This window comes from Amblyraja radiata, chromosome 21 (assembly GCF_010909765.2).
Source record: "Amblyraja radiata isolate CabotCenter1 chromosome 21, sAmbRad1.1.pri, whole genome shotgun sequence".
Taxonomy (NCBI): domain Eukaryota; kingdom Metazoa; phylum Chordata; class Chondrichthyes; order Rajiformes; family Rajidae; genus Amblyraja; species Amblyraja radiata.
In genome coordinates this window covers 27,707,593-27,724,335 of record NC_045976.1, presented here as the reverse complement: position 1 = coordinate 27,724,335, position 16,743 = coordinate 27,707,593, and the positions used below count along the sequence as shown (strand labels likewise).

Sequence of the window (16,743 nt, the reverse complement as noted above, 5' to 3'; positions counted from 1 at the left end):
CTGGTCAAATTGCTCTCACTTTATAGGTTAAACACAATTTTAAATAGACAACGGGAACCGATTATGTGGTCAGTGGTTAGCAATTATTTATTTAAACATCTCTTTTTTTAAAAGTCTTTACTTTTAATGATCCTCTGAGGGAGAACTTGCAGAGGCATTCTCCACAGGGTTCTTCAGAGCAATGCTATCACAAGATAAATTATTTAATGATCATCTAGGTCACACTGCTAACTTGGTCAGAATATGAAATGCATTTTATCTTTTAAATCTGAACAGGTTTGAATATTTCAGAAACGTGCTTTTAAAAGGCTGTAAACCACTTGCAAGCACTTTCAAAGACTTTTAAAGATGTTAAAGAAACAAATTAATAGGCTATTGAAAATCTAAAACCTGCTTGTAAAGATTAAAATCTATATATTATTAAAACTCTCATCTTGTTTGTGATTCTGTCTGTGTGTGTGTGTGTGCCCAAGTGCTCCCGGAACTACGCCAAAATGGTACACGATAACGCTACAATTTTTGGACCACCTTACAATTGTCCTGTGGTGTGTTTTTTTATCAAGTTTTGTTGAGATTGATGTTATATTTTACAACTTATTCACATTTTAAACTTTACAAAACCTCACTTTGAAAAAAATCACTTGAAGTTGCAGTGGCAGTTAGCAGCTATGATGTCACAATGGGATCTCATTTACATAAACTGCCCATCAGCAGTGCTCCACCCCACAATGACATCACAATTGGATCTCAATTACATTTTTTAAAAAGCAGCTTCCATCTCACAAAGGGACATCCAGGGGGGTAGGGAGGGAGTGACTGAGGGTAGGGAGTAACTGACGATAGGAGAAAGGAGAGGGAGGTAGAGGTGAGGGAGGGAGTGGAGGAGGAGTAGGGAGAGAAGAGGAAGGGTGAAGAGGAAGGTGAGGGAGTGTTGGGGGATGAGGGGAAATGAGCTGCACCTGCGCAGTTGGCTATGGGTGAGTGGTGGAATATTGCGTTGGTGGAATGGGTTGCGTTGGGGGGAATGGGTAAGTGGTGGAAATGGGTTGCGTTGGGGGAACGGGTGAGTGGTGGAATATTGCGTTTGGGGAATGGGGCCCAATGGGTCGGGGGTAGGGAGGGGAGGGGTTATGGAGGGAGGGAGTGACTGAGGGTCGGGAGTGACTGAGGGTAGGGGAAAGGAGAGGTGAGGGAGGGTGGAGGAGGGGAGAGAGAAGAGGGAGGGTGAAGAGGGGGGGAGGGAGTGTTGGGGGATGAGGGGAAATAAGCTGCGCCTGCGCAGTTGGGGGCTATGGGTGAGTGGTGGAATATTGCGTTGGGGGAACGGGTTGCGTTGGGGGGACGGATGAGTGGTGGAAATGGGTTGCGTTGGGGGAACGGGTGTGTGGTGGAACATTGCGTTGGAGGAACGGGGCCCAACGGGTCCCACTTGGTCTAGTAGTACTATAAAATTATTAATCTAGCTAAAGCCATATTAAATTCTTTACAAAATGTTCTTGGTGTCATTTACTTTGGCCTCTGTGTACTGGTGCGGAGTTTGTTGGTGAATTTGTAACTGATGTGAGGGACAATTAGCCCAATTTTCATCCCTTTGTCAAACTCCGTGAGCAGAGTATCAGAATGCAGCCAGCTGCCTTGTTGAATTACCATGGCCATTTTTCCAATTTCCTCATTTATAAACGCACATGTAGAAATCACCAAGTCCTGGGATTTTATGGAGCAATAATAGCAAAAGCAGATGATTACAATCTGATGATACAAAAGTTAGTGGTCTTGCAGATAGTGAAGTAGGTTGTGAGCGATTGCAGCAGGGTTCTGGATCGATTGGCCAGGTGGGCAGAGGAATGGTTGATGGAATTTAATACAGAGAAGTGTGAGGTGTTACATTTTGAGACGTCGAACAAGGGCAGGCCTCTGGGTAGTGTTGTAGAGCAGAGGGGTCTGGAGATACAAGTGCATGGTTCCTTGAAGGTCGAGTTGCAGGTAGATATGGTGGTCAAAAAGGCTTTTGGCACTTTGGCCTTCATCAGTCAGAGTATTGAGAATAGAAGTTGGGAGGTCATGTTGCAGTTGTATAAGACGTTGGTGAGACCGCATTTAGAATATTGTATTCAGTTCTGGGCACCATGTTATAGGAAAGATATTGTCAAGCTTGAAAGAAAAGAATAATAACAATAATAATAATAAAAAAGAAAAAAGTTAAATAGAGCTCTTAAAGATAGCGGAGTCAAGGGATATGGGGAGAAGGCAGGAATGGGGTACTGACTGTGGATGATCAGCCGTGATCACAGTGAATGGTGGTGAATGGCCTACTCCTGCACCTATTGGCTATTGTCTAATATCATTGCTTCACAACATTCAAATCATTGTGTTTGATCTTTGGTCTGGCTCATTTAAATTTTCAACACTACTACCCTACCCTGTTAAAGGATTGTCACTTGAAGGGAAAGAATATATCCAAGATCTATTCCCGCATGATCAATTTACCAATGTGATTCCAGTGGCTCAGGAAATTATTAATTTAAAGACAATTACAAGTTTATAAGCGGAGCATGTTTTTCTTATGAATCAAATTGATATTTTGTACAATTCCCCTAAATCCATCAGTTCATTTTTACATCTCTAGGATTGTTTGCTGACATTATGGAATTGTTGAGTGCAAGGATCAAATAAATTTAAGTGAAATGTAGAAAAATTACATATCTGCAAATGTGAAATGAAAATAGGAATTCTTGCAAAAATGTCAGCATCTGAAATGAGTTAATATGGGATAATGTACTGACTGGATTTGCCTCATAACTTTAAAACAATATGGGCAAAAGCTAAGTTAATACATATTTTTATTTCTACACCTGCTGCATTTTCGGTTTACATTTAATTGAATAAATATCACAAACCTATTTTTCTTCATCCTTCAAGCAAATACAAGGGAAATGATTTTAACTTTAAAGAGATGTGCAAAATGAAAGCTTTGCAGTAGTTGTTCATTAACAACATATAATGTATTCATTGAAGTCAGTTGAAACCAAAAATAGCACTCAATTTCATTTCAATTACTTTTTGCTGCAACCAGAACTTGAGACACAACCGCAGCCTTCTTAGTATTTGATTTACTGAGCAAGAATTTCTGGATGATTTTTATTGAACACAGAGAATTTTACACCATAGACACTGTAATGTATAGCTATTAATTTATAAATGGTCAGTGTTTCTGACATTTTTATCAAATCCTCAATTGCAAAGCTAAGGATTCCATGTAATTTTAAAATACATTTATTCATTTGTTCTACATATATAATTTTGCTGATGTGTATGAAAATAATTTTCCGAAATGAGTTCTTTAACCAATGTTTCCAACACAAAGGTTTTTTCCGAAAATTACTGCATTTGGTTGGTGCTATCCTGATTTCATCTTCGGTTGTATGCCATGGTTCCATGTGATCAGAATACATACTCTATAACAGCATTATATTCATTTCTTAGAGCAATTGAGAGATTCTGCATAGAAACAGGTCCTTCACCAAGTTCTCGCCATCCATCAATCAGCCCTTGTGCTGGACTGTGGTGTCCACACATACCAAAGGTGTTCATGAATATCATTAAGATAATAACATGGAAGATTATGGTCACCAAATTGGGATATTTGAAATCTCTTACCTGTGGTTGTCTGTATTCAGACACTGCAAACTGTCTATTGTCAGGAGGCTGCTGCCTGTAGTCTAATAGTGGAGGCTGCCTGTAATCAAGAGATGGTGGCTGTCGATAATCCGATGTTGGAGGTTGTCTATAGTCTGAGAATGGTGGTTGTCTAATGTCTGGTTTGACATCCTGTCTTGCTTTCACTTCTGACCTGTAACTAGATTACAAATACTCTTAATATCATCATCTCAAGAGACTTTTAATAGAAAATGAAATTCAAATAATTACATTAATATTTTTAAGTCGGGAAATAAAACATAATTAAAAACCAAAGTGAATTACAGCGTGATTAACATAGGTCTATAGCCAAGACATGCATTTTGAGTTACAAGACATGTAATAGGCGCTACAGTACATTGTTAGGTGCCATTTCTTCCAAAAATATAATAATATGTACACGTTAAATTATAACTTTAGATATAAATTTTTTCTTTTGAATTTCTTTAGATAAACGTTTAACTTTACTCAGTTCATAAACCTCACAATTCTGTTCCTGTGACTTTGATATTATACATGCATTTCCACTAGATGGCAGTATGGTAGCAGTCCTGATTAAACACATTTCCAGTCAAAATGAAAGTAATTCAGTAGAAACAAGGAACTGCAGATGCTGGTTAATACACAAAAGGACACAGAGTGCTGGAGTAAATCAGCAGGTCATGCAACATATCCATAGGCGATATTTTGGGTTGAGACCCTTCTTTTGACTGATTGCATGGGGGAGAAGAAAGTTGGAAAAGGGGAGAAACAGGACAAAGCTTGGCAGGTAATGGGTGGACAGGCAAAGAGGGTTTTAGAGTATTCATGAGGGACTTTTTAAATAGAGTAATGGGGGACTTTAATCTGCAAATAGACCAGACAAGTCATATTAGCAGCAGTAATAGAGGACAAATTCATGGAATGCATACAGTATAGTGACATGAATTTGTTGAGGCTCCAAAAAAAAGACTCTTTTGGATAAAGGAATCTTTAGGGAAGATTGATCAATTTGAGAAGGAGAACATTAAATCGGAAGTGGCAGTGTTGCAGTTGAACAAAGGGGACTATGAAGGCATGAAAGAGGAGCTGGCCAAGGTAGACTGGAAAGGGATCCTAGCAGGAATGACGGTGGAACAGCAATGGCAGGAATTTCTGGGCATAATCCAGAAGACGCAGGATCATTTCATTCCAAAAAGGAAGAAAGATTCTAAGGGGAGTAGGAGGCAACCGTGGCTGACAAGAGAAGTTAGGGATAGAATAAAACTAAAGGAAAAGATGTATAACACAGCAAAGAGTAGCCGGAAGCCAGAGGATTGGGAAACTTTCATAGGACAACAGAAGGAAACAAAATGGGCAATACGGGCTGAAAAGATGAAGTATGAGGGGAAGCTGGCCAGGAATATAAAGAAGGACTGTAAAAGCTTCTTTAGATACGTTAAGGGAAAAAGAGTTGCAAAGTCAAATGTGGGTCCCTTGAAGGCAGACACGGGTGAAATTATTATGGGTAACAAGGAAATGGTAGAAGAGTTGAACTGGTACTTCGGATCTGTCTTCACTAAGAGAAGACACAAACAATCTCCCAGATGTACTGAAGGACAGAGGATCTAACGGGGTAGAGGAACTGAAATAAATTTTCATTAGGCGAGAAATAGTATTGGGTAGGCTAATGGGACTGAAGGAGGATAAATCCCCTGGGCCTGATGGTCTGCATCCCAAGGTCCTCAGGGAGCTGGCTCAAGAAATTGCATTGGTGATTATTTTCCAATGTTCGATCGATTCAGGATCAGTTCCTGTGGATTGGAGGATAGCTAACGTTATCCCACTTTTCAAGAAAGGAGCGAGAGAGAAAACGGGGAATTACAGACCAGTTAGCCTGACTTCGGTGGTGGGAAAGATGCTGGAGTCAATTATTAAAGAGGTAATAATGGGGCATTTGGATAGCAGTAAAAGGATTAGTCCAAGTCAACATGGATTTATGAAAGGGAAATCATGCTTGACTAATCTCTGGAATTTTGTGAAGATGTGACAAGTAAAATGGATGAAGGGGTGCCAGTGGATGTAGTGTATCTAGACTTTCAGAAAGCCTTTGATAAGGTCCCGCACGGGAGACTGGTGACTAAAATTAGAGCACATGATATTGGGGATAAGGTGTTGACATGGATAGAAAATTGGTTGGCAGACAGGAAGCAAAGAGTAGGAGTGAACGGGTCCTTTTCAGAATGGCAGGCAGTAGCGAGTAGAGTGCCGCAAGGCTCGGTGTTGGGGCCGCAACTGTTTACCATATATATTAATAATTTGGAAGAGAGAATTAGGAGCAACACTAGCAAGTTTGTGCATGAGACAAAGTTGGGTGGCAGTGTGAACTGTGAAGAAGATGTTAGGAGTTTGCAGGGTGACCTGGACAGGTTAGGTGAGTGGGCAGATGCATGACAGACACAGTATAATATAGATAAATGTGTGGTTACCCACTTTGGCGGCAAAAACAAGGGGGGCAGATTATTATCTCAATGGGGTTAGGTTAGGTAAGGGGGAGGTGCAGCGAGACCTGGGTGTCCTTGTACACCAGTCACTGAAAGTTGGCGTGCAGGTACAGCAGGCAGTGAAGAAAGCTAATGAAAGCATTTGATAAGGTCCCACAAAGGTGTTTGAAGCACATGAAATGGCAGTAACATCAGGGCATGGATTGAGAACTGGGTACCTAGTAAAGAGTGGAAATAAACAGATCGACTACATTCCATCTCTGTACCACCCACACCCCTGACAGTCTGAAGGGTCTCGCCCCGAAACGTCACCCATTCCTTCTCTCCAGAGATGCTGCCTGTCCCGCTGAGTTACTCCAGCATTTTGTGTCTACCTTCCTCACAGTGGCAGGTCCTGTGTAGCGGGGTATCGTAGGAATCAGTGTTTGCACCCCATCAACTCACAGTCTAGCATTAACCTTTTGGCTGAAAGCACCAATATTTCCAACTTTACTGATTGCATAAGATCAGATGGGATAGTGCATGGGGTGGGTACAGGATATAAAGAAGCTTCAGGGGGATTGAAGGCATGCTGAGTAAGTACATGGCAGATGGAATGAGGTCATCCACTTTTGTAGACTGTGACCTAAAGCTAACATGCATTTTCACCAAGCAGGCAGGAAGGTAAATTGTATGGCAACATTCATTATAAAAGGATTTGAGCACATATTCAAAATGTATTAATTTAATTATACAGGTCTTGGTGAAATGTCACTTGAAGTATTGTGTACAGTTTTGGTCTCCTTTTCTAACATTGGACATTGCAATTGAGGGAATGTGGTGAAAAAGCACCAGCTTGATTCCTGGAATGGTTGTTTTTTCCGCATGTGGAGTGATTGACTAGACCGGGCTTGCACGCTGCAGAGTGTAGAAGAATGAGAAGCAAAGACAGATCAGCTGTGATCTCGTTGAATGACAAAGTAGGCTTCAAAGACCAGATGGCCTAGTCTTGTTCTTGATCCTTAATTTTCAATTACAAAGATGTTCATTAACTAAATATAAGCCCGAGTTTGTTAATTATAACCCCCTTTTTATTGCTGAGACACTCCCAGTGGAAGAGAGGCCTTTCAAGCATATTTATCCCATTACTTTTTAAACCTTTGCCTTTTTGTAAACTCACAACACCTTTGAAAATTTGATCTCTAATACCTTAGCAAAGGTCACCTGCAAGCCAAGGCATTAATATTAAGAGGATGAAAGTTCATTTTGTATTTAAAGGGTTAAATGACAGAGGAAATTGGAAGATCCGTAAGCCTTGTAAGTCTGCTAAATTTTACTGTGGAGGTTAAAAATGTATATCTACATTATGACTAACCATCCTCTTGTTGCTGTTAATGTTTCAGTTTGACAACACGCTGTTCCTGGCTGTCACTAGGTGAATGAAAAGAAAGTATCTCTGACACATAATGACTCATTAAATTAAAGGGACAGTTCTCCATACCTGCCATTATGTCCTTGTGATTGAAGAGGAGGTGGTGGTTGTGCTCCGGGGCTTTGGTGTGCTAAAGGACTTTGCTGTGCTGGTGGGCTCTGTTGTGCCATTGGACTGTGTTGCTGTGCCATTGGACTTTGTTTTTCCGAGCCCGGTGCAGAAGCAGGACTGCTCATGTCTGTGACAGTTACAAACAATCAAAGAAGGGTTTAGATGGCTGCACGAGACAAATATATCAGTGTTTTTTTGCTCATTTTGCTTCCCAAAATGTACTTTGTAAAGTTCCTTGTCATGACAGTGACATACCTTCATGAGGAACAATGCGTAGCGTGACACTCAGACCTGCATCTTTGATCAGCTTCACTATTTCTGCATGAGGCATGTTAATGATGGATTGTCCATTCACTGCCAGGATGCGGTCGCCCACCTTTAGCTTTGCACAGTGATCCGCGGGGCTTCCCTCAATGATACGTCCAATTTTGTGAGGCACTGCCACTATTTGGAGTTATTATTTAGCAGCAGAGAGGTAGGTGCAAGGGAAATGCAAAAGAAAATAATGGACAAATATTAGTGCAATATAAAAAAGATTCTTCATTTACAAAATATGCAAAAATGGAGAGTAAGAGTACTGAATCTATGGTCAAGGAATACTGAAACTGCCTTTCAAATAAGCAATCACCCTCTAGGATAGTGCACCAATAACAACTTTTCAATATCTTTAAAATGCGCCAATGTCATAAGTAACTCCACTGGGGAGCATTATGAGATGAAATGTCATACTGAGCTACATTAGGATCAAAATGTTATGTTTTCAGAAGCGCCCTAAAGATGGAAAGAGAAGCAGGGCGATTATGGGAGAGAGTTACCGTAATGTCTTCTTGCTCTTCATTGTGCTAGTCACAACAGGGTCTTAAGGAAGACATTACATGGAGTAAAAATGGAGGGACTCAAGACGTGGGGACCACTCTCCATGCGAGAAGAAGAAGAATGAGAATGAGCGACTGCGGGCCAAAAAAGAAGAAAAAGAAGAAGAAAGCTGGAGCCGAGGACGGTCAGCCAGTCCCAATGCTCGGTCAAAGGACAGAGAAAAATAAGAAAGAAAAGTTTGAAAAAAAAAGCAGGTCACAGTCCAAGTCAATGAGCAAGAAGAAAGAAGCAAGAAACACAGGTGTGGCAGCCCAAAGGTGTGGTCTTGCCTCGCCTCGAAGACAGCAGAGGACCCAGAGTCGATCAGCCTCACGAGCCTCCACCACGTCCCACAGCTCCTCACAATCACCCAGTAGTTCTAAAAGCCCCCGTTCGGAGGGCCAGTCGATCGGGGCTTCCGCGAGAGGAAGCCCACCCACCACAAAAGAGTAAAAACATTGCTTTGAAAGTTAAGTTAGATGAAGTACATGCCAGCAACAGAAATCGAAAGAGCGACAAAAAAAATTTTTTGAAGGAGGAGTCCGCCTCCCCGATGGAGCAAGTCTCCGAGAGTCAGCCCAGGACAGAGCCCTGCAGCCCAGGATAGACCCCTGTAGCCCATGATAGACCCCTGTAGCCAGGGATATGCCACCTGTAGCCAGACGCCCAGACGCGGCGAGAAGCCAGTCTCCCAGACGCGAGAAACCTAGATGGAGGAGCCAGTCTCCCTGAAGTAAGAAAGCGTCTCCCAGACGGGGCCAGTCCCCCAGACGACACGATGCGCGGAGACGCAGCGAGAGGCAGGAGCCAGTCTCCCAGACGCAGTGAGAGGCAACGAGACAGAACCCTAGAGGTTCTAGGTTTTGAGGTTAAACTGGAAAACAGCAGCACTCTTAATTGATTCTAATTTAAAACGTTATGTGGATATTAAAAATTCACAAGCAGAATTTAAATCGAATGCAAAAGAGTATTGAAGGAAAATGCATGAGAAATGTACAAATGTTCTGCTGAATTAAATGAAGCCAACTCTAAATGGCTTTAATGATACTGTATTGTCATTTATATGCCGTGGAAGTACACGTAAATGAAACCCTAAAGTTGAAGGGGGAGAGGCAAGGGGGAGATGTAAATGTAATCTAAATGCCCTTGAGGCCAGGAGTAGAAGCAGTGACTGTTCCTCGTGACTGATAACATGTGACCTTCTAGAAGTTTCTGTTTGTTATTGGAAATAAACTCTTCGTACAAGATGTTGGACGTGTATTCATTGTGCTAGTCACAACAGGGTCTTAAAGAAGACATTACAGTTACCAAGCTTAAACTCTTGGCGGCAGAAGGCAGAGTCAAAGTAGTTTATTCCATTTGGTAATGGCAAGCTTGTTTTTGTCAAAATCCTTTGCACTTCAAATGATTGAAGATGTACCTTGCTATGTCTATAGTGTATAGAGGCCAGTTTTTATGGTCCTCCAAAACACACGTGCATAATTCAAAGACTGAAAGCTACAGGCCAATTTGATGAGCTTGAGCTTGGGTGTTTGGGGTTGGTGTTGGATCTGTTTTCTTCAGGGCACTTTGATGTTGCTGGGGTTTAAATACAAATTGCAGATTCATAAAAGCTAGTTTTGGGGTATACAGTACGTATTGGGCTTAATAGACTAACTTAAATGGGGCAGATCTGTTGCTGCTGCAGAATTGCTGGTCATCTGAAGTCTTTACCATGCCATTCTTCCAGCATTGTGTTAATCTTGGTCTTCTGTTAATAGGTTGGCTCCCAATTCACCAGCTTGTCTGTCCTAAGGCAATGCAGGTCTCCCCATCACCTGCATAGCCCAGGACAATGTAAAGAAATGCAGAACCTCTCCTAACACACCCAGGTTGGGCCTAAGGCAGTGCGGTGCATCACAGGGTCTCCCAATACATACCCGTATGGCCCAGGGATGTACAGTATAGGGCTTCTCAAAGCACAGGTAGCCCGATGCACTGACAGCACAACTGTCACAGCTGGCAAATTCCAGGCTCCTGGTCATCTTTCAATATACATCACTGATTCAGAATAGCGCGGTCACTCGTGTAGATTTCTCATTGGACTGAAATGAGGCCTGGGGGCAGGGCCTCACCAGCTGTCAAAGCTGTCACTGTTACTGAATATTTATGGAGTCTTTGACATTTGTATATGATCAAAATCATCCAGGACTTGATAAAAACAAAATAATATCCATTACATTTATTTTTTTATTCAAAAATTTGTGGTCGGCACAGTGGCACAGGGTAGAGTTGCTGTCTTACAGCGCCAGATACTGGGTTCGATCCTGGCTATGGGAGCTTGGCTGTACGGAGTTTGCACGTTTTTCCCATGACCTGCGTGGATTTTCCCAAGAACTTCGGTTGCCTCCTACACTCCATAGACGGACAGTTTTGTAGGTTAGTAAATGTTAAAATTGATGTAAGTGTTAAAATTGTCCCTCGTGTAGGATAGTGTAAATGTGCGGTGATCACTGGTCGGCGTGAGTCGGTGGGCCTGTTCCCGCGCTGTATCTCTAAACTAAACTTTAAAAAGAGGTTAAAGGACCGAAAGACATCCGCACACACACCCACAGAAATACATTTAGTCCAACTCCATGACATCACATAAAACTCAATTTTGCACCCTTCAGTCATTCCAAACAGCAAAGAATCAAGAATCAGGATCTTTTCGCATACCAGCAGGCATGCAAACAAGAAAATATACTGACACAGCTGCAAAAAGCTGACATACAAAGGCACATGGGCTTTGCAGAATGAGCAACAAATAACCAAGAAATCCTTTACTAAATAAAAAGCAAAAGAAGAAGAAATCTAATGAAGCCAGCAAATCTATTGTGCAATGCAACCGTGTGATTCTATAATTAAAAGGCATCTCTTACACAACATATTAAAATGTTGTATCTAATATAATGCATTCTGGTTAACATCGTGCATTAATTGGTTACATAAAAAGACAATTCATCTTAGTAAAAGGAAAAAATTAAATTACAATTTGATTTCCATCTGGTCAACCTGTTCAATCGTTATCTAACAGCTAATTCACCAGTCATTCTCCACACATTTGGCTTTCATTCTGCTGAGTAAGATCAGTTGATTGAGATTATATTAATTCCCCAAGCCAAGGCATTTCTCCCCTTGAAATCTAATTTATTTAGTATTTTTTCGCTACCTAGTTAAACATAGTACTTTTTTCATTTCTTAGAATTGATTTCTTCAAGCCCACGTCTGACCCAGTTACATCTCCATCCCTCTCAGTTACACCTCACGCTTTGCTTCCCAACATTTGTTCATTCAATCTAACATCAATTTCCCCGTTTGCCATCCATTTCTCTTCTTTATTACTGTCTCTTTCCCCCTTTTGCTAATTGCCAAATGTATTCTTCCATTCTCTACCTTCCTTAAAACTGATTTATTCATAAGCACCTTCATTTCTATTTTGCCCTTTCATTAATATAATTTATTCTGCTGCCATCTATTCAAACTCACCGCTGAGTCCATGTGACTCGTGTGTTGGATTCAACCCTGCCATATTGCCATAGTTTGTTCTTATGGCAAACACTGTGGCCTCTGTTTATGTTCTGCATACCCCAAGGCCCCACAAATCTGCTTCAGGTATCAAAAACATCCTGACCATGCATCTCACCATCTTCCTGCAAAATCTCTCTCAGTCTTGTATTCGGTAGCTTCTAAATATCTACCACCTTTTAGTATTCTTCTCACCCCAAAAGAGGAACATTTGGAGTGGGCTTGGCCATCAAACATGAGCTCCCCTTGCATCCCGGTAACTGAACTTGTGGGATAAATGATTGCCTCATAATCCTCCAGCTCACTCTAACAAGGAATCCACAAGCGATAGCCATCAGCACATAGGATGCAAACCCAGAAGCTATACGAGAGGCCAAGGAGAATTTCAATTTCAATCTTGAAAACTGCTGGTCCACATCCTAGAGAAAGCCAACTTGATCCTCCTGGAATACTGCAATACCACGATGGAAAAATAATTACAACTTCAACAACTTGCTTACATCCATAGCAGTCTGGGTTTTCAAAGCTGTAAAGACCATCTACAACCCTAAAGTCCAAGACTCCACTTCACTGACAGTCAAGACAGGAAGTGAACTAATCAAGGACAGAGAACTGCCGGCATTCCAGCTGTAAAAGCACACCAATAAAGTATGAGAAGGAAGGAAGATGAAAAGAACACATCCCGGGCATGCCTCAGGAGCGGATGATATCCATGCTGAGGTTATAGATCAATGTCTGAGTGAGTGACTGCATGACTGGTACCGATGACCACTGGACTAATCGTCACAGTCAAAACGACACAAATTGGGATGGGGAGGATATGCCAAGGAACCTAAGAGATACTACAATTATGACCATGTTTAAGAATGGACACGAATCTGAATGATGACCACAGAAGGGTCTCGTGCTGGCTGCCACTGGGAAAGTCATCACCAGGACCTTCCTCAACTGCCACCTAAAGTCCTGCTCTCTAAATCAGTGTGCATTTGTTAATCTGGAGGCAAACCAAAAGGACGGTGCTCATTACACAATTCTAAAATGAAATAAAGGGAAAAGCATAGCCTTTTTTGACTTTACGAAAGTCCTTTAACTCCTGCATTTGGGAGGAATTGTGAATTATCCTGCTTAAATTTGGCTGTCTTAAGAAATCCATCACCATTTAATTTTTGCTGAATGATTTCATGCAAATTGATATCTCAACCAATGCATCCACTACAGGGTCAAACTCCATGCAGATTGGCGCCAAGGCTGCAGCGTTTTCAATCTTTGTCGTTTATTTACAACTTACCATCAACAAACTTCCCAGTGGATTGGAGCTGATTTACAGGACTAATGGGAAACTGTTCAACTCACATTACCTTCACCTCAGAACCAAGGTTTCTTTGAGCATATGAAATAATGGGCTTTAACATGTGCAAAACAAAGATCCTCTACTAAACTGACTCATGACTACAATTCATTCATCATTCATCATCGTTGAAAACATTAGCGACGCAGTGGTGCTGGTTTCCGAAGGGAACGGTGATGGATGCACCACACATAATAATAATAATAATGGATGGGATTTATATAGCGCCTTTCTAATACTCAAGACGCTTTACATCGCATTATCCATTCACTCCTCAGTCACACTCGGTGGTGGTAAGCTACTTCTGTAGCCACAGCTGCCCTGGGGCAGACTGACGGAAGCGTGGCTGCCAATCTGCGCCTACGGCCCCTCCGACCACCACCAATCACTCACACACATTCACACACAGGCAAAGGTGGGTGAAATGTCTTGCCCAAGGACACAACGACAGTATGCACTCCAAGCGGGATTCGAACCGGCTACCTTCCGGTTGCCAGCCGAACACTTAGCCCATTGTGCCATCTGTCGTCCCACATATGTCCTCCAGTTCCTGCGTACTTCCGCCGCTGGAAGTATAGGGTTTTGGTGTGTGTGCTTCATCATCATTCCTTACAATGTTATGTATGACAGTCATCGCAACTTCTACTGAAGTGTGGATGGCCATTGAAGCTAGAAGCTCATCTGCCCATTGACTGGTCTTGTTTTTGGTCCTGCTGGGGGTCCACAGCCCCCTCCTCACCTGGCAAACTAGGTGGGGGAGACGGTTTAGTCGCCGACTATCCGGCCATGGAGCAGGTAGCAAGGAATTACATGGTACCCGTGGCGCGGGGAACTCCCCCGACCCGACCTGATAACATGTACAACATCACCTAAAAATAATAAAAATCCACATTGTGATCTTTTCCATATCTCCTCCCACATCTCTACGGGAAAGCACGTTAATGTTAGTGTAATGGCAGTTTCTAACTTTTCCAGTGTCTTCTTTCCCGTTGCCATTACTACACAGGTAAGTGATCTTATGCAGACCAAATAGAACAGATCTTCCAGTCGTAATTTCCAGTTTAATTAGTTATTTATTGAAGTAGTTGTACAAACAAAGAGATGAACATACCAGGTTCTCCTTATTCCCATACAAATTGTAGCTTTCTGTTCTCCCCGATCTGGTGAGAACTCTCCACCTCCTGTGCCTGGTTTGAATCACTCCCTGTCCCCCAAGCCCATATGTTACGCCCCTCTATGCATCAAATGACCGCCCCCAAGTGTCCAAAATAATTCTGCTAGAAATATCTAGACAAAATATTATAATATGCCAACAGGAGCTAGCCTGAACATAAATGGCTCCTACAGTTAGGATTCACAATTTTCTTCAATGAGTCAGTGCAGCTTTGGGCCATCTGAGGAAAAGGAGTTTTGAAGATCAAGACCTCAAAGCCAGCAAAGAACTCGTGGTCCAAGAGCAGTCATGGCTATTGCCTAGTAAATGTTTGTGAAAATTCAGAAACTTACAGCAGGCACTTCAAGGTAGTGGAAAGATAGCCAATGGATCCTCGGCAAGGATCTCTACATCACCTGCATAAGTAAACCAATTTCAGTGTCGTCTCCCAGACCAAATGTTGCCATCAATGAGGCCATATTTATTTTCTGGTGGCACTGCTGGACAGGGCAAATCATTTGCAAGTCTGACATGAGGCCCTCTAAATATTTTATTTGGAGTTCTGTTCTGCGAGGAATTATCAGGCAATTAGAGGAAAAGATTCAAGGATGTCCTCAAAACTCCCTGGAAATTATGTAGCATCCCCACTCCTGAGAATCCTCGGCCAATTACTACTCAAAGTGGATAAGGAACATTTAGGATGGCTCTGATAGCTTTGTGTTCATGCACTAGGAATCACACAAAAGCTCAGTATAAACAATGGAAGGTGTGCACATCTCAGCTATCTTTCTGCACTGCAACCCCTGCCATTGTGGTTGAGTGTAGGTTCTATATTAACCTCACCAGCTACCTCAGAAACCTAGGAATTGGGGTGGAAGCATTTCTTTCTTGATGAAGACACATGGATACATGTCATTTTTGATCCTTTGGGACTGCCATAGACACTCTGAGTGAAAATGTATTTTCCTCTTCTCAGTCCTAAACGGTTGACTCCTATCACGAGAGTATGGTCCTTCATTCTAGACTATGTACTCAGGAGAACAGCTGGTAAGGTTATTACTCCAATGACTAATCTTTCACTGAGATAATTTGTCATCTAAAAGCAGTTTCCATAAACCCTTGTGCCTCAGAGCTGTCAACAGCAGTTGATTTTTGTGCTGAAGGAACATGATGCTACACTTCAAAATCAATAAATCAAGGACAGAAAGCCATTAAAAAGACTTGTTCCATTCTTGTGGGCAGATTAATATTTATTCATTATTTTTGCACAGGAGCAGCCAACAAATCACATCTTAAAGACTGTGCGTAATGAGAAACTCTTAATAGATTCAATGGAGTCTCAATTAGAATTTAATAGTAATGTAATTCTATCTGGAAATTTTGTACGTTATGAGCTGAAACTATTCCCAAATATCATCCTCTTCACTTTGCCTAAAAGTCACGTTTCATCAAACAAGTGGAGATTTAATAACCATCCAGGTCCATGTACAATCTAGGGATTGCAGACATTTTTTGAAAGATTCAATTATTGGGTTTATAGCTGTAGGGGGAAAAAATCAGGAATATAACAGTTTCTCACACTGAAAATCAACTTATTGTGATATTAAAAATACAGATTTTTTAAAAACAAACAGTTTTTAAACAATAGAATATTTAATGTGTTTTTTAGTTGGCCATCTTCTGTTATGTATCTGATTTAGTCTCAGGTTTAATATTAATTGATAACAAAATGTTTGTGGATTGTATCCAGTTCTGCTTTTTAGCTTTTAGTTTAGTTTAGTACAACTTACCTGTATAGTTTGTGCATGAAGGAGGTAGTAAACTGAGATTTCAATCTACTTTCTCTCACAAAGCATCATGGACAATTTGGGGCAGCATTATAATAACTGTTTAATGTAGACAAATGTTCAGAAACAGTTACTGATTTTTACTTCAAAGATACAAGGTCAGCAGATTTCACAGAGGTCATGTACAATTTGAACATGCCAACAAGATAGTGATACTCTATGGTTTGCATTCAGGCCTGGCAGCTGTATCAAAATAGATGTTTTCCTTTAGGTTAGCTACTTGTGAGGTAAGATAATGTCAGCAACTCACTCAAATATGAGAATATGTTTCATGAAACATCAGGCATGTCGATTTGGATCATGCTGAAATTTGC

The 16,743-nt window shown here is 41.4% G+C and overlaps 1 protein-coding gene across 18 annotated transcripts in view; it reads right to left on the bottom strand.

Moving 5' to 3' along the window:
- magi2 (membrane associated guanylate kinase, WW and PDZ domain containing 2) overlaps nucleotides 1-16,743 on the bottom strand; it is a 407,390-nt gene that overhangs the window by 16,764 nt on the left and 373,883 nt on the right. For all 18 annotated transcript variants that reach the window (XM_033039822.1, XM_033039820.1, XM_033039821.1 and 15 more), the window contains 3 exons: nucleotides 7,936-8,124; nucleotides 7,639-7,807; nucleotides 3,658-3,856 (listed from right to left, as the gene is read on the bottom strand). In XM_033039822.1, the coding sequence (XP_032895713.1) occupies nucleotides 3,658-3,856; nucleotides 7,639-7,807; nucleotides 7,936-8,124 (557 nt within the window). The remainder of the gene's footprint in view (nucleotides 1-3,657; nucleotides 3,857-7,638; nucleotides 7,808-7,935; nucleotides 8,125-16,743) is intronic.